This window comes from Somniosus microcephalus, chromosome 8 (genome assembly GCF_052327205.1).
Source record: "Somniosus microcephalus isolate GS21.2 chromosome 8, FLI_Smic_1.0, whole genome shotgun sequence".
Taxonomy (NCBI): domain Eukaryota; kingdom Metazoa; phylum Chordata; class Chondrichthyes; order Squaliformes; family Somniosidae; genus Somniosus; species Somniosus microcephalus.
Genome location: NC_140994.1, coordinates 98,970,098 through 98,991,425, shown reverse-complemented (window position 1 = coordinate 98,991,425; position 21,328 = coordinate 98,970,098). Strand labels below are relative to the sequence as shown.

The following is a 21,328-nucleotide window of genomic DNA, read 5'->3' as shown; positions in this document are numbered from 1 at the left end:
TTGCCTCCCTGGTGCCAGGGTCAAGGATGTCACTGAACGGCTGCAGGGCATTCTGAAGTGGGGGGGGCAAACAGTCAGAGGTCGTGGTTCACATTGGTACCAACGACATGGGTAGAAAGAGTGATGAGGTCCTGCAACAAGAATTTAGGGTGCTAGGTAGCACATTAAAAAGCAGGACCTCAAAGGTTGTAATCTCTGGATTACTCCCGGTGCCACGTGCTAGTGAGTATAGGAATAGGACGATAGAGCAGATGAATGTGTGGCTAAAGAGTTGGTGCAGGAGGGAAGGCTTTAGTTCCTGGATCACTGGGTCTGTTTCTGGGGAAAGTGGGACCTGTACAAGTCAGACGGGTTGCACCTGAACCAGAACGGGACCAACATCCTTGCGGGGACGTTTGCTAGTACTGTTGGGGGGGGGGGGGGGATTAAACTAACTTGGCAGGGGGATGGGATATGGAGTGGGGCTATAGTAGGGGGTGATACACAGCCAAATATAGAGGAAAAAACAAGTCGGCCTGGAAGGCAGAGCAAATATGTAACGGCACAAGGGAGTATGGCAAGGCTGGATGGCATTTATTTTAATGAAGGAGTCTTGCGAGTAAGGCAGATGAATTGAAGGTGTTGATGAACACATCGGAGTATGATATTGTTGCTATCACAGAGACATGGTTGAGGGAGGGTCAGGACTGGCAGCTCAATATTCCGGGGTATAGAATCTTCAGGCGAGACAGAGTGAGGTGTAAAAGAGGAGGGGCCATTGCAATATTAATCAAGAAGTCAATTACTGCAGTAAGGAGGGATGATATCTTAGCAGGTTCCTCTAATGAGGCCATATGGGTAGAACTTAAAAACAAAAAGGGGCCAATCACTTTGCTGGGAGTGTACTATAGGCCCCCAAACAGTCAGGGGGAGATAGAGGAACAGATATGTAGGCAAATCTCAGAGAAGTGTAGAAATAATAGGGTAATAATAGTAGGGGATTTCAACTTCCCTAATATTAACTGGGATAGTCAGAGTGTGAAAGGCTTAGAGGGTGCTGAATTCTTAAAGTGCATCCAGGAGAGCTTTTTGAGCCAGCATGTAGAAAGTCCGACAAGAGACGGGGTGGTACTGTACCTAATTCTAGGGAATGTAGCCGGGCAAGTGGTGGAAGTGTCAGTAGGAGAGCATTTTGGTGACAGTGACCATAATTCAGTGAGATTTAAGGTAGTCATGGAAAAGGACCGGAAATAAAGGTTCTAAATTGGGGGAAGACCGATTTTAATATGATACAGCAGGATCTGGCCAAAGTGGACTGGGAGCAGCTACTTATAGGAAAATCCACATCAGAGCAGTGGGAGTCTTTCAGAAAGGTAATAGAGAGAATACAATGCCAACATGTTCCCATAAAGGTCAAGGGTGGGACCAACAAGCCCAGGGAACCCTGGATGTCAAGGGATATACAAGAATGGATTAGGGAAAAAAAGGGAGGCTTTTGATAGATACAAAGGACTAAAAACAGTGGAAGCCCTAGAGGAGTATAGAAAGTGCAGGGGGGTACTTAAAAAAGAAATTAGGAGAGCGAAGAGGGGGCATGAAAAAACACTGGCAGGCAAAATAAAGGAAAATCCCAAGGTGTTTTATAAGTATATTAAGGGCAAGAGGATAACCAGGGAAAGAGTAGGGCCCATTAGGGACCAAAGTGGCAATCTGTGTGTAGAGCCAGAAGATGTAGGTGAGGTTTTAAATGAATATTTTGCATCTGTGTTCACTATGAAGAAGGATGATGTAGGCATAGAAATCACGCAGGGGGATTGTGATATACTTGAACACATTAGTATTGAGAGGGAGGAGGTACTAGCGGTTTTAGTGGGCTTAAAAGTGGATAAATCCCCAGGCCCAGACGAGATGTATCCCAGGCTGCTGTGTGAGGCAAGGGAGGAGATTGCAGGGGCTCTAACACAAATTTGCAGAACCTCTCTGGTCACAGGGGAGGTGCTAGAGGACTGGAGAACAGCTAACGTAGTACCATTATTCAAGAAGGGTAGTAGGGATAAACCAGGGAATTACAAGTCAGTGAGCCTAACATCAGTGGTAGGGAAATTATTGGAAAACATTCTGAGGGACAGAATTAGTCTACACTTGGAGAGGCAAGGATTAATCAAGGATAGTCAGCATGGCTTTGTCAGGCGGAGATCATGTCTGACCTATTTGAATTTTTCGAGGGGGTGACTAGGTGTGTGGATGAGGGTACTGCAGTTGATGTGGTCTACATGGACTTCCGTAAGGCTTTTGACAATGTCCCGCATGGGAGACTGGTCAAGAATGTAAGAGCCCATGGGATCCAGGGCAATTTGCCACATTGGATCCAAAATTGGCTTAGTGGCAGGAGGCAGAGGGTGATGGTCGAAGGTTGTTTTTGAGACTGGAAGCCTGTGTCCAGTGGTGTACCGCAGGGATCGGTGCTGGGTCCTTTGCTGTTTGTAGTGTACATTAATGATTTCGATATGAATGTAGGAGGTATGATCAGTAAGTTTGCAGATGACACGAAAATTGGTGGAGTGGTAAATAGCGAGGAAGGAAGCCTCAGGCTACAGACTAGACAGACTAGATGCAGGAAGGATGTTCCCGATGGTCGGGGAGTCCAGAACCAGGGGTCACAGTCTAAGGATAACGGGTAGGCCATTTAGGACAGAAATGAGGAGGAATTTCTTCACCCAGCGAGTGGTGAACCTGTGGAATTCTCTACCACAGAAGGCAGTAGAGGCCAATTCATTAAATATATTCAAGAAGGAGTTGGATATATTTCTTAAGGTTAAAGGGATCAAGGGGTATGGGGCGAAAGCAGGGACCGGGTACTGAATTTGAATGATCAGCCATGATCGCATTGAATGGCGGAGCAGGCTCGAGGGGCCGAATGGCCTACTCCTGCTCCTATCTTCTATGTTTCTATGACCTTGGTGTGCATGTACATAGATCCCTGAAGGTAGCAGGACAGGTAGATAAGGTGGTTAAAAAGGCATATGGGATACTTGCCTTCATTAGCCAAGGCATAGAATATAAGAGCAGGGAGGTTATGATGGAGCTGTACAAAACGCTAGTTAGGCCACAGCTGGAATACTGAGTGCAGTTCTGGTCGCCACACTATAGGAGGGATGTGATTGCATTGGAGAGGGTGCAGAGGAGATTCACCAGGATGTTACCTGGGCTGGAGCGCTTCAGCCATGAAGAGAGACTGGACAGGCTGGGGTTGTTTTCCTTAGAGCAGAGAAGGCTGAGGGGGAACCTGATTGAGGTGTACAAAATTATGAGGGGCATAGATAGGGTAGATAGAAAGGAACTTTTCCCCTTAGTAGAGGGGTCAATAACCAGGGGGCATAGTTTCAAGGTAAGGGGCAGGAGGTTTAGAGGGGATTTGAGGAAAAACTTTTTCACCCAGAGGGTGGTTGGAATCTGGAACTCACTGCCTGAAAGGGTGGTAGAGGCAGGAACCCGCACAACATTCATAAAGCATTTAGATGAGCGCTTGAAATGCCATAGCATACAAGGCTACGGACCAAGTGCTGGAAAATGGGATTAGAATAGACAGGGCTTGATGGCCGGCGCAGACATGATGGGCCGAAGGGCCTCTTTCTGTGCTGTATAACTCAATGGTGGAAAAATTCAGTTGGTTTGCATCTCCTGTTAGTGCCTTAAGAGGGTGCTAATGGGGCGCAAAGCAACTAGCGCCCGGGTGCGGCGATGTTTGCGCTGCTCGCGAAATTAACTAGACATTTTGCGGCGGCGCTAAACACTACCACCACGATCTCCTGCGCCGGCTTAGGGTGCTAACGGGAGGCGCAAAGCAACCAAATTTTTCCCCCTAGGAGTCAGGAGATTGGGGTTCAAGTGGAGTGCGGGTAGGCACCATCATTCTCTGCAGAGCCAGGAGCAGCAGAAACAACATGGGGTGGGAGTAGCACTGAGAGAGGAGCAGCCAGTAAAGTAGAAGAACCAAGAGGGAAGGGAGGAGAGAGGTGTTTAAAGTGAGGGCTATTAGACCGTGGGAATCCTTCACCACATGTGGCTATTGAGGTAGAGACTAATATTTAATATGAAAGGGAAGGGGATAAATATCTGAAAAGGAGAAATATAAAAGGATCTGGGGATTAAACATAGAAACATAGAAGATAGGAGCAGGAGTAGGTCATTCGGCCCTTTGAGCCTGCTCCGCCATTCAATGAGATCATGGCTGATCATCCAAATTCAGTACCCTGTCCCTGCCTTCTCCCCATATCCCTTGATCCCTTTAGCCTTAAAAAATATATCCAACTCCTTCTTGAATATATTTAATGAACTGGCCTCCACCGCCCTCTGTGGCAGAGAATTCCACAGGTTCACCACTCTCTGGGTGAAGAAATTCCTCCTCATTTCAGTCCAAAATGGCTTACCCCTTATCCTTAGACTATGACCCCTGGTTCTGGACTCCCCAGCCATCAGAAACATCCTTCCTGCATCTAGTCTGTCCAGGCCTGACAGAATTTTATAGGTTTCGATGAGATCCCCTCTCAATCTTCTAAACTCCAGTGAGTATAAGCCCAATCGACACAATCTCTCCTCATACGTCACTCCTGCCATCCCAGGTATCAGCCTGGTGAATCTTCGCTGCACTCCTTCCATGGCAAGAACGTCCTTCCTCAGATAAGACGACCAAAACTGCACACAATACTCAAGGTGCGGTCTCACCAAGGCCCTGTACAACTGCAGCAAGACAGCCTTGTTCCTGTACTCGAACCCTCTTGCTACGAAGGCCAATATACCATTTGCCTTCTTAACTGCCTGCTGCACCAGCATGCTTACCTTCAGCGACTGGTGCACAAGAACACCCAGGTCTCTTTGCACTTCCCCTTCTCCCAATCTATTGCCATTCAAATAATAATCTGCCTTCCTGTTTTTGCCACCAAAGTGGATAACCTCACATTTATCCACATTATAGTGCATTTGCCATGTTTCTGCCCAATCACCCAACCTGTCCAAATCGTACTGGAGTTTCACGACATCCTCCTCACAGCATACCCTCCCACCCAGCTTTGTGTCGTCTGCAAATTTGGAGATTTTACATCCAATTCCCTCTCCAGATCATTAATATATATTGTGAACAGCTGGGGTCCTAGGACCGATCCTTGCGGTACCCCACTAGTCACTGCCTGCCACTCGGAAAACGACCCGTTTATACCAACTCTTTGCTTTCTGTCTGCCAACCAGTTCTCTATCCAAGTCAATACCTTGCCTCCAATCCCATGTGCCTTAATTTTGCACGCTAATCTCTTATGCGGGACCTTATCGAAAGCCTTCTGAAAGTCCAAATACACCACATCCACTGGTTCTCCCTTATCTATTTTACCAGTTACATTCTGAAAAAATTCCAGTAGATTAGTCAAGCATGATTTACCTTTTGTAAATCCATTTTGACTTTGTCCGATCCTGTCACTGCTTTCCAAGTGCTCTGCTATTACATCTTTTATAATGGACTCTAGCATTTTCCCCACTACCGATGTTAGGCTTACCGGTCTATAATTCCCCACTTTTTCTCTACCACCTTTTTTGAATAGTGGGGTAACATTAGCTACCCTCCAATTCATGGGAACTGTTCCAGAGTCTATAGAATTTTAGAAGATGACCAGCAATGCATCTACTATTTCTAGGGCCACTTCCTTAAGTACCCTAGGATGTAGATTATCAGGCCCTGGGGATTTATCGGCCTTGAGTCCCATCAATTTTCCTAACACCATTTCCCTACAAATACTGATTTCTTTCAGTTCCACCCTTTCATCAGACCCTATGTTCCCCGGCATCTCTGGGAGGTTATTTGTGTCCTCCTTTGTGAAGACAGAACCAAAATATGTATTTAGTTGGTCTGCCATTTCTTTGTTCCCTATTATAAATTCCCCTGATTCTGACTGCAAGGGACCTACGCTTGACTTCACCAATCTTTTTCTCTTCACATATCTATAAAAGCTTTTACAGTCAGTTTTTATGTTCCCTGCAAGCTTACTCTCATTCTATTTTCCCTTTCTTAATTAATCCCTTTGTCCTCCTTTGTTGAATCCTAAACTGCTCCCAATCCTCAGGATTATTGCTTTTTCTGGTCAATTTATATGTCCTATCCTTGGATCTTATGCTATCCCTAATTTCCCTTGTTAGCCGCGGTTGAGTCACCTTTTTTGTTTTATTTTTATGCCAAACTGGGATGAACAAATTCTGTAGTTCATCTATTCGGTCTTTGAATGTTTGCCATTGCCTATCCACCGTCAACCCTTTGAGTGATATTCCCCAATCAATCCTACCCAACTCGCTCCTCAGACCATCGTAGTTTCCTTTATTTAAATTGAGAGAGCGCTAGCATCGGGGGCTCAAGGCTTCCCCCTGTGCTGTAATTTCTTGGTTTCCACTCTTTGCCTGCTCACAGGTGGCCTGGCCTCCTGCTTTTTGGAACATCTCGCGCAACAGCTGCTGGCATGAAACCAGAAGCAAAAATACTCAAGTACAGGGAACTCGATCTTTACAAGGAAATTGCAATAACATTTGTAATAGTTACATGGTCAGAACATCGGCCCGCATTTTCTGATCGGAGGCTTCCTGCATGCGAAGGCCTCCGTTACCTGAGGGCTCCGGAGGTCTGGGCATTTCCACTCCTGGGCCCCTCCACTGAAATGCACAGGGCCCAGATATCCCAGGGGCGCATGCAGTTCGCAAGCGTCCCTGGGATCACACGGGCCATGGGGAACCCCCCTTATACATTTGACAGGTCTCTCAGCTTAGGCCCGTCAAAAGTATGAATGGAGATCACTCCAAAAATATGTCAAAACATTAAATAAATTTTTTTTAAATCACTTTTTTAAAATTTGTTAAAATTACATTAAATTAAATATTTTAAACAAAAATTTAATTTGTTTTTTACGGGGCTAAAAATAAACAATTTTTTTTAAAGTATTTTTAAAATTATAAATGAGTGGGAAAAAAATTTTATTTTTATTTTTCTAAACTCTTATGCTGGTAAAAGCAGGCCTTGTAGTGATTGTAGGAGAGTGGTGGGAGGTATTGTGAGCAGTAAGGCTAGAGGTGGTAGGGGTGTGAGTAGAGAGTAAGAGAGCAGGATTCTTACCTTGGCAACTCTGGTGAGCTCATTGAACTTTTTCTGGCATTGCAGCCATGTCCTGGGAGCTAGACTCCTGGCATTGACCTCTGCGATCTGCTGCCCACTGCCTGGACCAGGGCCTCCTAAGCAGTATCGGAGAACCTGGGTGCCTTATTTGGAACTTACAGCCATATTTCTCTTCAGAAGCGTTCCTAGCTATCTGTGAGTGCACCTCACATTTAAAAGGTTCTGGCTGCCTTTAAGTGGCATCACAGATACCCGATTTCCAGCCTCCTCACACAGGTGTGCAGCCAATGAAGAGCATAGGTAATGCTAGTGGCCACCTGTATCATTTTAATAAGTTCCCAGCACCAATTTCATGTGGTCCCCGAGCACCTGTTTTTGGGTGCGATTGAATGTCTAGGCCAGTATGTTCCTACTTCCCATGAGCAATGCACAGGAGATCCACTAGCGTTGACATAAAAAGCATGACTCAAAATCGTGACACTAGAAGTAAAGTGTGTAGGCAGGAAGTGTGTGCCATACGCAGGATTTTTAATATTTAATATGTACCAGAATATATATTCAACTAGCTGAAGTGCCCGGCGGTGCCGAGGAACTTTTGAGGGCATGTTGTTGTTGGAAGAGAGAGAGCGACTGGGGGGAAGAGAGAGTGCGACTGGGGGGGAAGAGAGAGCGCGACTGGGTGGAAGAGAGCGAGCGACTGGGGGGAAGAGAGAGAGCGACTGGGGGGGAAGAGAGAGCGCGACTGGGGGGAAGGTGGGAGGGGAAGGGGAGAGGGGAAGGGGGGGAGGGGAGGGGAGGGGGGAGAGGAGGGGAGGGGTGGGGAAGGAGGGGGGGAGAAAGGGAGGGGGGAGCCAGCAGATCCTCTCCCCTCTGCCAACGATGGCTCCACTGAGCTCCGTGCCGCCCCACGCACTGACATGCCGAGCGCAGCGCCCCGGCTAGCCCGAGACCCGCCCTCCTGAGGCCGGTACTGAGGCGGCTTGAGACGGCCGATTGCGGCTTGCCGGGCCCGGTTGCCTTGGTAACCCTCCTCCCCTCTCCGCCTCCCGATCTCCGGGACTTGGCCTGAGCGGCTTGAGATGGCCGATTGCGGCTGGCGAGCCCGGTTGCCGGGGTAACCCTCTCCGCTCCCCCTCCCCTCCCGAGCCCCCCCCCCCCCCGCTAACCTGCTCGCTTCCCTCTGGCCGCGCTCTGTGTGGAGGTGCGCCGTGCAGCGCAAGCGCGAGGAGCTTGCCGTGAGCCAAGCCAGCCTTTACCAAGATGGCTGGCTGCTGGTTCGGAATTGGGCCCAGCGGGGGGGGGGGGTGGGGGGTGAGGGGTGGGAGGAGCTTGCCACAAAACAATTGCCTAGGGTCCAGCATGGCTGGCAACAGGCCAGGCTTCGAAGCCTACCTGCAAAAACGGGGAAAGGTAGGAAAATTAATGAGATTAGATAAAAGATTTAGAAAGTAATTAACTTTTTTTTAAAAACAATATGGGCTAAAAATTCAGTTTGGGGCGCCAAGCTCGCCTGGGCGCCGGAATTACCGCTGCGTGCGGAGCCACTTGCGCCATCCGGATATTCAGTTTCTGCACCCCAAATGGAAGCAGGCCACTAAACGAGGCTTCCCGCGCCCCGCTTGGGGCGCTGAAACTGAATATCGGCGCGCTAAGGGCCGCAGCGCCACACGCTGCGGCACGGCACGCTGCGGTACTGCAGGCCTTCCTCCCACTGTTAAGGGGGAGGTGCCTGCAACAGCGCGATCCCCGCTCGCGAGTGCCGGCAAATGAGTCCGGCACCAAGGAGAAGTGCCGGGCTCTCGGGAAACAGCCGGCAATGCCGCGGGGGGGGGTCGGTGTAGGAGGCCGGGGACGGAGGTGTGGGCAGGCGGGCGCCGAAAAAGCGGCCGGCCGCACCTCCACCTTAACTAGCGCCACTACCGCCACAGGTAGGCCCCTGTGTACCGGTCGCTATTTGCGGCCGGCGCTGAGGAGGTGGGCGCGACCAAATATGGCCATCGGGGCGATAGCGGGGCGCTGCACACATCGATGACGTCATCGGTGGCGGCGCAGCGCTACAGGCTAACGCCGCCATTAGCGCCCCGCTAAATATCGCGGTAGGTGTGGCCAGTGGCGCAAAAGCCACTGAGTGCCCTCTTTGGGCGCAAACTGGTGGCGCAGGCCACTGAATTTCTAGGCCTATGTGTTTTAAAAGCAACTTTTTTTTTAAAGACGCAGAAAGCGGGAAAAAGAAATGAAAAGTTTGGAATCAAGATCCCGGCGACTCACCTCGGTTCAGAACGATAAGGCCCGCCCACACACTCACCGATTGGTCGACCGTCAGGTCACCGAAGCGTAGGATTGATCAATCGTCCCGACACTCGACTCTAGGAGGGCCCGCCCGCACGCGCCAGGAACCCGCCCCCGCCACGCAGCGATTGGTCGACCGTCGGGTCGCTCGACCGTATGATTGGTCGACCTCGACGTCACTCAATGCTGATGAGCAGATAATGAGCGGAATTTTGAACGTTTTTTGGATACCGCTGGCACAATGTTTGTCTCACCGAAATGTAAATACGCTTACAACCGTTCTGGAATCGTAAGCTTTCTTTTGATGTAACACACGTGTAGGTACGCTCTATAACTTTTGATTGTATAGCCGGACAGAGAGACAGAAAGACAGACAGAGAGACATACCGTTTTATATATATAGATAGATAGATGTAGAAATCCAGTTGCAACATCTTCTATCTATATATAAATATAAATCGGTCGGTCTGTCTGTCATTCTGTCTGTCATTCTGTCTGTCATTCTGTCTGTCATTCTGTCTGTCATTCTGTCTGTGCGTCTGTCGGGCTATGCGCTCGAAAGTTACAGGGCGTACCTACGCGCGCGTTAACTCCAAAGAAAGCTTACGCTTCCGAGACGGTTTTAAGCGTATTTACTTTTCGGTCGGACGAAAATTGTTCGCGCCTTATGCAAAAAACCTTCAAAATTAAACTCATTATCTGCTAGCATTGATTGACTGACATCAAGGTTCCACCAATCCTGTTCCGTCACGATTGACCAATCCTACAGTACGGTCCCCTGATGGCTGGCCAATCGGTATGTGTGTGGGCGGGACTATTCGTTTTCATCTCGGGGATGTGCCAGCCATTGTTTCACTACCAGCTCTGACTTCAGCTTCCAGCTCAAATGACTTCAGCTTCCAGCTAAAACTACTTTGAAAGTTAGTATCTCTTTTAAAAATAACACAAGATTTACCAAAAACGTTTTATAAGTACTTTCACTTTCATTTTTCAAGCTTTTAAAAGGTAGACAGACAGGGACACAGACAGGGCCCTAAAGCCTGCCACTCAATTTAAAATGTTGCCCAGCACCAGATTCACAAAGGGACACAGACAGGGCCCCAAAGCCTGGCACTCGATTTAAACCGCCTGCCCCAAAACAGCCCTGGCAACGCCGGGCTCTCCAGCTAGTTTAGTATATATAAATTGTAACCAATCTATGGATTGAATGAAAAGTAGAATATTTTAGGTTACTTGTAGTTAGGAGTATGTTGAACTCCTTTATCGACACTGCTTTCCTTCTCAAAAGCTACAGTATACTACATTTAAATAATCTGAGATATTGGTTGTGTTAAACTTGTGACTCGATCTGTTTTTGTTTGCAGTTTAAATGCTGTGGTGCAGAGGATTTCACGGACTGGTCAACAAATATATACCATAGTTGTGAAGGCCGTGCAACTGGACCACTAGCTTGTGGTGTACCTTACTCATGCTGTATACGCAATAAGGTATGACTTGTTCTCTAATGTCGTTTCTAACTAAATGGAAAAGTATAACATTGGTTACCATTCCAACTCTCTGGAACATATAGATGTGCGAGGGATCATTTGGTGCCGTAATATGTTGTATTTCTTAAATGTCATGCAGTTGCAGTATTGCACAGCATATTAAGCATAACTGCAATGGGTTGATACATGGTTTGGTGGTAATTATGATTTTCAGTACTTACACATGAAAAAAGTTTTAGTCAGTGATCACTTGCAAGAACAGCCACACTTGCAACAAAAAAATGATTACCATTTATATATTTGCTAGTCAATTTTCCATGGCATTACATGTGGGGCGTCAAAACTGGGGCACTTTTAGGGAGAGGGGGTAGAGGAGGAGAGAGGGAGAGAAGAGGGGAAAGGGTAATGCAGGGGAGAGAAATGGAGAGGAGGTAGAGGGAAAGATGAGGGAAGAAAGTGAGGACACGGGACAGAATGAGGCAGAAGGAGGGGAGAAAAGAAAAGGGAGAAGGTAAGAAGTGGACTGGGGATGGGGTAATGCAAAGAAGAGAGGTTGGAAGGGGAGGGGGAGAAGAGAGAGGTAGAAGGGAGAGGAGAGGAGAGTAGCATTTACGGGCTAGGGAAGAGGGCAGAGAGGAGTAGGACGGGTAGATGGACTGGGGACAGGGTGAGGTGGTGAGAAGAGGAGACAGTAGGGATGTGGAAGGAAAGGAAAGAGTAGAGGACCATGGGGAGGGGAGGAGAGGAGTGGATAGGGGCGAGGGCAGAGAGGGCGAGGACAGAGGAGGGAAACGGGATTAGGTGAGGATAGGGAGAGGGAGGGAGAGAAGGTGAGGATGGGTTGAGGGGAAGGGAGGGAGAGAGATGGAGAGGAAGAAGGAAAGAGGGGTGAAAGGGGAGGACAGGAAATGGAGAGTAGGGATGCGATGAGAGGAAGTAGAGGAGAGAGCAGGAGAGCAAAGAGAGAGAAAGACAGAAAAATGGTAAGCAAAGGGAGGGGCACTGAGGATCAGGGGAGGGAGATATGAGGGATGAAACTAGAAGGGTAGATGGCAAAGCAGGAGGAAAGAGGGTGAGGATGGCGGAAGGGGACATAGGAACAGGAGGTGTCCATTCAGCCCCTTGAGCCTATTCCGCCATTCCATTAGATCATAACTATTTTTATTAATGATCTGGATGTAGGTGTTTGGACCGCGATCTGCAAATGTGCAGATGATACGAAGATCCGTGCGAGTGTTAGGACTTTAGATGATGCTCGACTGCTTCAGGTGAATCTTAATGTGTTGGGAGATTAGGTCATGACTGGCAAGTGATGTTTAATTTGGATAAGTGCGGTGTTATGCATGTGGGCAAGGCGAATGCTCAACATTCATACACCCTTCAGGGAAAGTATTAAAGAAGGTGGAGAAAGAAAGTGATCTGGGTGTTCTAGTGCATAAATCTCTCAAGGTATAAATCTCTCAAGGTATATGAGCAATGCTATGAAGTGATAGCTAGAGTAAATAGAGTGTTAGGGTGCATTCATAGGACAGTTGATGATAAGACGGAGCATACTATTTTGACCTTGTTCAAGACCTTGATCAGGCCTCACTTGGAATACTCTGTCCAGTTTCGGTCTCCTCACATGGTGGGTGATATTGAGGCTTTATATGGGTGCAGAGGAGGGTCACTAGACTGATTCCTAGTATAAAGCATCTTGGTTATCAAGATAGGCTAAAAGAGTTGGGTCGCTACACTTTAGAGAAGTGTAGACTTAGGGGTGATCTGATAGAGGTCACAATTTTAAGTTGTGTAAGGCCAGATTTAGGTATCCCTACCTAACAAAAATCTGTCAGTCTTAGTCTTGAAAATTTCAATTGATCCAGCATCCACAGCCTTTTGGGAAGAGAAGTCCACATGTCCACTATACCTTGGGTAAAGAAGTGATGCTTGATGTCACTCCTGAATAGCCTGGCACTAATTTTAAGATTATGTCCTTTTGTTCTGGATTCCCACCAGAGGAAGTAGCTTCTCTGTATCTACTCTATCGAATCCTTTAATCATTTTAAACACCTCAATTATATCACCCCTCAACCTTCTGAACTCAAGGGAATACAACCCAAGTTTATGTAACCTGTCCTTATAATTTAACCCTTTAAGCTCTGGTAAACCTACACTGTACACCTTCCAAGACTAATGTATCCTTCCTGAGGTGCGGTGCAAGGAATTGAAGGCAATACTCCATATGGGGTCTGAGCAAGTCTTTGTAAAGCTGAAGCAATAGTTATTTTTGTATTCCAACCAGCTAGTCACAATATATATAAATGATCTAGATGAGGGAACTAGATGTAATATCTCCAAGTTTGCAGACGACACAAAGCTGGGTGGACATGTGTGCTGTGAGGAGGATGCCGAGAAACTCCAGTGTGATTTGGACAGGTTGGGTAATTGGGCAGAAGCATGGCAGATGCAGTATAATGTGGATAAATGTGAAGTTATCCACTTTGGTGGCAAAAACAGGAAGGCAGATTATTATCTGAACAGCAATAGATTGGGAGAAGGGGAAGTGCAACGAGACCTGGGTGTCCTTGTGCACCAGTTGCTGAAGGTAAGCATGCAGGTGCAGCAGGCGGTTAAGAAGGCAAATGGTATGCTGGCCTTCGTAGCGAGAGGGTTCAAGTACAGGAGCAAGGATGTTTTGCTGCATTTGTACAGGGCCTTGGTGAGACCACACCTTGAGTATTGTGTGCAGTTTTGGTCGCCTTATCTGAGGAAGGGAGTGCAGCGAAGATTCACTAGACTGATACCTGGGGTGGCAGGAATGACGTATGAGGAGAGATTGGGTCGATTGGGCTTATACTCGCTGGAGTTTAGAAGAATGAGAGGGGATCTCATTGAAACTTATAAAATTCTAACAGGACTAGACAGACTAGATGCAGGAAGGATGTTCCCGATGGCCGGGGAGTCCAGAACCAGGGGTCACAGTCTAAGGATAAGGGGTAAGCTATTTAGGACAGAGATGAGGACGAATTTCTTCACCCAGAGAGTGGTGAACCTGTGGAATTCTCTACCACAGAAGGCAGTGGAGGCGAATTCATTAAATATATTCAAGAAGGAGTTAGATATATTTCTTAAGGCTAAAGGGATCAAGGGATATGGGGAGAAGGCAGGGACAGGGTACTGAATTTGGATGATCAGCCATGATCTCATTGAATGGCGGAGCAGGCTCGAGGGGCCGAATGGCCTACTCCTGCTCCTATCTTCTATGTTTCTATGTACAAAAACTTGCAAGCGGTATCAAAGCCAATTGTAATTATTTAATAAATTAGCTACCCTCCAATTCATGGGAACTGTTCCAGAGTCTATAGAATTTTGGAAGATGACCAGCAATGCATCTACTATTTCTAGGGCCAATTCCTTAAGCACCCTAGGATGTAGATTATCAGGCCCTGGGGATTTATCGGCCTTCAATCCCGTCAATTTCCCTACACCATTTCCCTACAAATACTGATTTCATTCAGTTCCTCCCTCTCATTAGACCCTATGTTCCCCGACATCTCTGGGAGGTTATTTGTGTCCTCCTTTGTGAAGACAGAACCAAAGTATGTATTTAATTGGTCTGCCATTTCTTTGTTCCCCATTATAAATTCCCCTGATTCTGACTGTAAGGGACCTACGCTTGACTTCACCAATCTTTTTCTCTTCACACATCTATAGAAGCTTTTACAGTCAGTTTTTATGTTCCCTGAAAGCTTACTCTCAAAATCTATTTTCCCCCTCATAATTAATCCCTTTGTCCTCCTTTGCTGAATCCTAAACTGCTCCCAATCATCAGGTTTGCTGCTTTTTCTGGCCAAATTATATGTCCTCTCCTTAGATCTTATGCTATCCCTAATTTCCCTTGTTAGCCACGGTTGAGTCACCTTTTTTGTTTTATTTTTACGCCAAACAGGGTTGAACAAATTCTGTAGTTCATCCATGCGATCTTTAAATGTTTGCCATTGCCTATCCACCGTCAGCCCTTTAAATAATGTTCCCCAATCCATCCTAGCCAACTCGTGCCTCATACTGTCGTAGTTTCCTTTATTTAAATTCCGGACCCTAGTCTCTGAGTCAACTACTTCACTCTCCATCTTAATGAAGAATTCTATCATATTATGATCGCTCCTCCCCAAGGGGCCTCGCACAACAAGATTGCTAATTAATCCTTTCCCATTACATAATACCCAGTCTAAGATGGCCTGATTTCTAGTTGGTTCCTCGACATATTGATTCCGGAAACCATCCCGTAATACACTCTAGGAATTTCTCCTCCACAGTATTGTTACTAATTTGGTTAGCCCAATCTATATGTAGATTAAAGTCACCCATGATAACTGCTGTGCCCTTATTGCACGCGTCTCTAATTTCCCATTTAATGCCATCCCCAACCTCAGCATTACTGTTTGGGGGTCTGTATACAACTCCCACTAACGTTTTCTGCCCCTTGGTATTTCTCAGCTCTGTCCATACAGATTCCACATCATCAGAGCTAATATCCTTCTTTACTATTGTGTTAATCTCCTCTTTAACCAGCAATGCCACCCCACCTCCTTTTCCTTTTTTCCTGTCCTTCCTGAATATTGAATACCCCTGGATGTTGAATTCCCATTCTTGGTCACCCTGGAGCCATGTCTCCGTAATCCCAATTATATCACCCGTTTACATCTATTTGCGCAGCTAATTCATCCACCTTATTACGAATGCTCCTCGCATTAAGACAGAAAGCCTTCAGGCTTGATTTTTTAACACTCTTAGTCCTTTTAGAATTATTATTTACTGTGGCCCTGTTTGATTTACACCCTTGAACTCTCTGCCTTCCACTTTTGCTTTTCTCCTTCCTGTCTTTTGTTTCTATTCTTGCTTCCCTTTCCTCTGTCTCCCTGCACAGGTTCCCAACCCCCTGCCATTTTAGTTTAAACCCTCCCCAACAACACTAGCAAACACTCCCCCTAGGACATCGGTTCCGGTCCCACCCAGGTGCAAACCGTCCAGTTTGTACTGGTCCCACCTGCCCCAGAACCGGTTCCAATGTCCCAGGAATTTGAATCCCTCCTCCTTGCACCATTCCTCTCGCCACATATTCATCTGAAATATCCTTCTATTTGCACTCTGACTAGCACGTGGCACTGGTAGCAATCCTGAGATTACTACCTTTGAGGTCCTATTTTTTAATTTACCTCCTAACTCCCTATATTCAGCTGTTAGGACCTCATCTCGTTTTTTACCTATATCATTGGTACCTATATGCACCACGACAACTGAGCTGTTCACCCTCCCCCCTCCAGAGTGCCCTGCAGCCATCCCGAGACATCCTTGACCCTTGCACCAGGCAGGCAACATACCATCCTGGAGTCTCGTTTGCGGCCGCAGAAACACCCATCTATTCCCCTTACAATAGAATCCCCTATCACTATAGCTCCCCCGCTCTTTTTCCTCCCGTCCTGTGCAGCAGGACCACCCATGGTGCCAGGAAGTTGGCTGCTGTTGCCTTCCCCCGATAAGCCATCTCCCTCAACAATATCCAAAGTGGTATATCTGTTTGAAAGGGGGATGGCCGCAGGGGACCCCTGCACTACCTGCCTGCGCCTACTACTCTGCCTGGTGGTCACCCATTCCCTTCCTGCCTATGCAGCCTTTACCTGCGGTGTTACCAACTCCCTAAATGTGCTATCCACGATGTCCTCAGTATCGCGAATGCTCCAGAATGTATCCATTCGCAGCTCCAGCACCGCAATGCGGTCTGTCAGTAGCTGCAGCTGGATACACTTCCCGCACACATGGTCGTCAGGGACACAGGACGTGTCCCTGATTTCCCAAATAGTGCAGGAGGAGCATGCCACAGGGCCGAGCTGTGCTGCCATGACTTACCCTTTAATTCAAATTAAATTAAATCTATACCACTAATTAAACTACAATTAAATGATATACTCAAGGGCCCTTGTTTACAAGCACTCCCCACTACACAACAGAGACCCTAGAAACTATAAACCACAAAAATTAAGTTTGGAAAAAAGCGAGAGAGAAATACCAACCAATCGCTTACCTGCTTTCTGGCGATGTCACACTTCGATTACTTTTTACTTCTCTCTGCCGACGCCGGTGAGTCTTGGTCGCTATCTCTCCCCGCTCCTTAAATCCTCGGTCTCCGCGCTCAGTCTCCACCCAGGGCCGCTCTCGCTGCTGCCGCCGGTGAGTCTGGGCCGCTCTCTCTCTCCCCGCACCTTAAATCCTCGGTCTCTGCGCTCAGTCTCCACCCAGGGCCGCTCTCGCTGCTGCCGCCGGTGAGTCTGGGCCGCTCTTTCTCTCTCCCCGCTCCTTAAATCCTCGGTCTCCACGCTCAGTCTCCACCCAGGGCCGCTCTCGCTGCTGCCGCCGGTGAGTTTTACTCCCTTTTTGCACCTTTGTTATTTCCTTTGTAATAATTTGTTGCTTTTTATACCTCTTCCAGTCTGCTGGCTGATCTTGGGCTCAAAGCCACTTCCCCGCCCGCTCCCCATAACCCTCGACTCCCTTACCTTTCAAAAATCTGTCTATCTCCACCTTAAACGTATTTAATGACCCAGCCTCCACAGCTCTCTGGGGCAGAGAATTCTACAAATTTATGACCCTCTGAGAGAAGAAATTCCTCCTCATCTCAGTTCTAAAAGGGCGACCTTTTATTCTAAAACTGTGCCCCCATGTTCTAGATTTCCCCACGAGGGGAAACATCCTCTCTGCATCTACCTTGTCGTGCCCTCTCAGTATCTTATATGTTTCAATAAGATCACCTCTCATTCTTCTAAATTCCAATGAGTATAGGCCCAGCCTGCTCAACCTTTCCTCATAAGTCAATCCCCTCATCTCTGGAATTAACCTAGTGAATCGTCTCTGAACTGCCTCTAATGCAAGTATATCCTTCCTTAAATAAGGAGACCAAAACTGTATGCAGTACCCAAGGTGTGGTCTCACCAATACCCTGTACAGTTGTAGCAGGACTTCCCTGCTTTTATACTCCAACCCCTTTGAAATAAAGGCTAACATTCCATTTGCCTTTTTGATTACTTGCTGCACCTGCATGCTAACTTTTTGTGTTTCATGCACAAGGACCCCCAGGTCCCTTTAAACTGTAGCATTTTGTAATCTCTCTCCATTTAAATAATAATTTGCTTTTTTATTTTTACTGCCAAAGTGTATAACCTCACACTTTCCCACATTATACTCCATCTGCCAAATGTTTCCCTCCTCACGTAGCCTGCCTATATCCCTTTGCAGGTTCTTTGCGTCCTCTGCACAACTTGCTTTCCCACCCATCTTTGTATCATCTGCAAACTTGGCTAAATTACACTCAGACTCTTTATCCAAGTCATTAATGTAGATTATAAATAGTTGAGGCCCCAGCACCGATCCCTGAAGCACCCCACTAGTTACTGTTTGCCAGCCGGAAAATGACCCATTTACCCCGACTCTCTGCTTTCTGTTAGTTAGCCAATTCTCTATCCATGCTAATATATTACACCCAATTCCATGAGCTCTTATCTTATGCAGTAACCTTTTATGTGGCACCTTATCGCATGCCTTCTGCAAATCCAAATACACCACATCCACTGGTTTACCTTTGTCCACCCTGCTCGTTACCTCCTCAAAGAACTGCCTTTGGTTTCTCTCTCTTTCTCTCTCTCTCTCTCCTCTTCTCCTCTATCTTCTCTCTCTTCCCTCTCCTCTCTCTCTTCTCTTTATCTCTCACACCTGAACCAGTATTAAAATTTTGTCTCCAAATTGTGTTATCTCTGTTGGTGTAATGCATACCATAAGGTCTGGAAGATGTCAAGTGACAGTGCCATGCTTGTACTCCAATACTGTAGAAGTCATGTAGTATTTTCCTCCTTCCAGATATGCAAGGTTTAATTTTGCTTCTGGCCAGCTGGTCACTTGGATGGTGCAATTGGGAGATTCTTCATCCAAGCAGATTCCACCTTTCCTGGAACAATGTGAGGTATATGGGGCTTTCCGGACTCCCTCTTCTCCCCTCATTACAGTTCTTGGATAATTCACATATTCTTCCAACACATTCAATCAGTACCAGACTCAATCATTTTTATTGACGATATCTAAAACTTCCATAGGTTTATGTTCCTCCAACTGTGGTACTGCCACGAGAACAGGTATTACTCCCATGTATTCAGGTCGTAGGGGAGGGGAAGAGGATTGGAGGGGGGAGATTGGAGGAGTATGTGAAGGGAAGGGGGAGGAGTGGGGAAGATGAAGGATGAAATGGATGGGAGGTAGGGGAAGAGGGGAGGGTAAACGGTTAGAGGAAGGGAGAAAAGGGATTTTTGGGGAAAAGGGGAGAGGGCAGAATGGGGAAGGCAGGGAGGGGGAAGAGGAAGCAGGGGATGAAAGAGAAGGAGGAAAGCGGGTAGGGCGAAGGGCCAAGTTGATAAGGCTGTTAAAAAACGTACGGGAACCTTGGCTTTATAAATACAGGCATAAAATACTAAAACAAAGAAGTTATGCTAAACCTTTATAAAACACTGGTTAGGCCTCAGCTGGAGTATTGTGTCCAATTCTGGGCATCACACTATAGGAAGGATGTCAAGGGCTTGGAGAGGGTGCAGTGGAGATTTAACAGAATACCAGGGATGAGGAACTTCAGTTATGTGGAGAGACTAGAAAGGCTTGGATTGTTCTCCTTAGAACAGAGAAGATTAAGGGGAGATTTAATAGAGATATTCAAAATTATGAAAGGGAGAAACTATTTCCACTGGCAGGAGGGTAGGTAACCAGAGGATACAGATTTAAGATAATTGGAAAAAGATCCAGAGGGAAGATGAGGAGAATTTTTTTAATGGAGCAAATTGTTGTGATCTGGAATGCACTGCCTGAAAGGGTGGTGGAAGCAGATTCAGTAGTAACTTTCAAAAGGAAATTGGATAAATACCTGAAAAGGAAAGTTTTGCAGGGCTTTGGGGAAAGAGTGGGGGAGTGGGACTAATTCGATAGCTCTTTGAAAAAGCCGGCGCAGGCATGATGGGCTAAATAACCTCCTTCTGTGCTATATGATTCTGTGAAGTGGAATTTGCCTCAGTTTTTTGGGGGGGCGGGGTTTGGAGGTGGGGTGGGGGCAGTGGGTACAAGAGATAATTTTGCTTCAGCAGGAGAAGGGAAGGCATCTTATTCGTGTCTCGGCAGGGAGTGGGGTAGGTCAGGTGTACGGTTTGATTTTCAGCAGGAAGGGAGGGTATTTAATAGTTGTTTGTTATTCTTCATTTCGTTTAGGGCTCAAGGTTTAGGGATATTTCTTCGCCTTTGCCATTTGATAGCTAAGGTCAGTGGGCAACATTGACACTTTGATTTTGCTTGGTTAAGTAGCTTTTATGCTTTCCTGTTGGGCATTGCAGAACTGTTAGACGTCTTCATATCCTTTGTTTTCCCGTTCATTTTTAGAGTTAATGTCGCCATCATAGAAATATAGAAAAATAGGAGCAGGAGTAGGCCATTCAGCCCTTGGAGCCTGCTCCGCCATTCAATATGATCATGGCTGATCCTCTATCTCAATACCATATTCCCGCTCTCTCCCCATACCTCTTGACGCCTTTTGCGTCCAGAAATCTATCTATCTACTTCTTAAATATATTCAGTGACTTGGCCTCCACAGCCTTCTATGGTAGAGAATTCCACAGGTTCACCACCCTCTTGAGTGAAGAAATTTCTCCTCATCTCAGTCCTAAATGTTCTACCCTGTATCCTGAGACTGTGACCCCTCGATTCTCCCTGCATCCAGTCTGTCTAGCCCTGTCAGAATTTTTTACGTTTCAATGAGATCCCCTCTCATTCTTCTAAACTTCAGTGAATACAGGCCTAATCGACCCAATCTCTCCTCATATGACAGTCCTGCCATCCCAGGAATCAGTCTGGTGAACCTTCGCTGCACTCCCTCTATGGCAAGTATATCCTTTCTTAGGTAAGGAGACCAAAACTGCACACAGTACTCCAGGTGTGGCCTCACCAAGGCCCTGTATAACTGTAGTAAGACATGCTTGCTCCTGTACTCAAATCCTCTTGCAATGAAGGCCAGCATACCATTTGGCTTCCTAACTGCTTGCTGCACCTGCATGTTTGCTTTCAGTGACTGGTGTGCAAGGACACCCAGGTCCCTTTGTACATCAACATTTTCCAATCTATCACCATTTAAGTAATACTCTGCCTTTCTGTTTTTCCTACCGAAGTGGATAACTTCACATTTATCCACGTTATACTGCATCTGCCACGTATTTGCCCACTCACTCAACTTGTCTAAATCGCCTCTTTGCATCCTCCTCACAACTCACAATCCCACCTAGTTTTGTGTCGTCAGCAAACTTGGAAATATTACATTTGGTTCCCTCTTCCAAATCATTGATATATATTGTGAATAGCTGGTGCCCAAACA

General features: G+C 46.8%; 1 protein-coding gene across 4 annotated transcripts in view; it reads left to right on the top strand.

Moving 5' to 3' along the window:
* Window positions 1–21,328, top strand: part of tspan15 (tetraspanin 15) — an 876,670-nt gene that overhangs the window by 206,711 nt on the left and 648,631 nt on the right. For all 4 annotated transcript variants that reach the window (XM_085995040.1, XM_085995037.1, XM_085995036.1 and 1 more), the window contains one exon: window positions 10,777–10,899. In XM_085995040.1, the coding sequence (XP_085851166.1) occupies window positions 10,777–10,899 (123 nt within the window). The remainder of the gene's footprint in view (window positions 1–10,776; window positions 10,900–21,328) is intronic.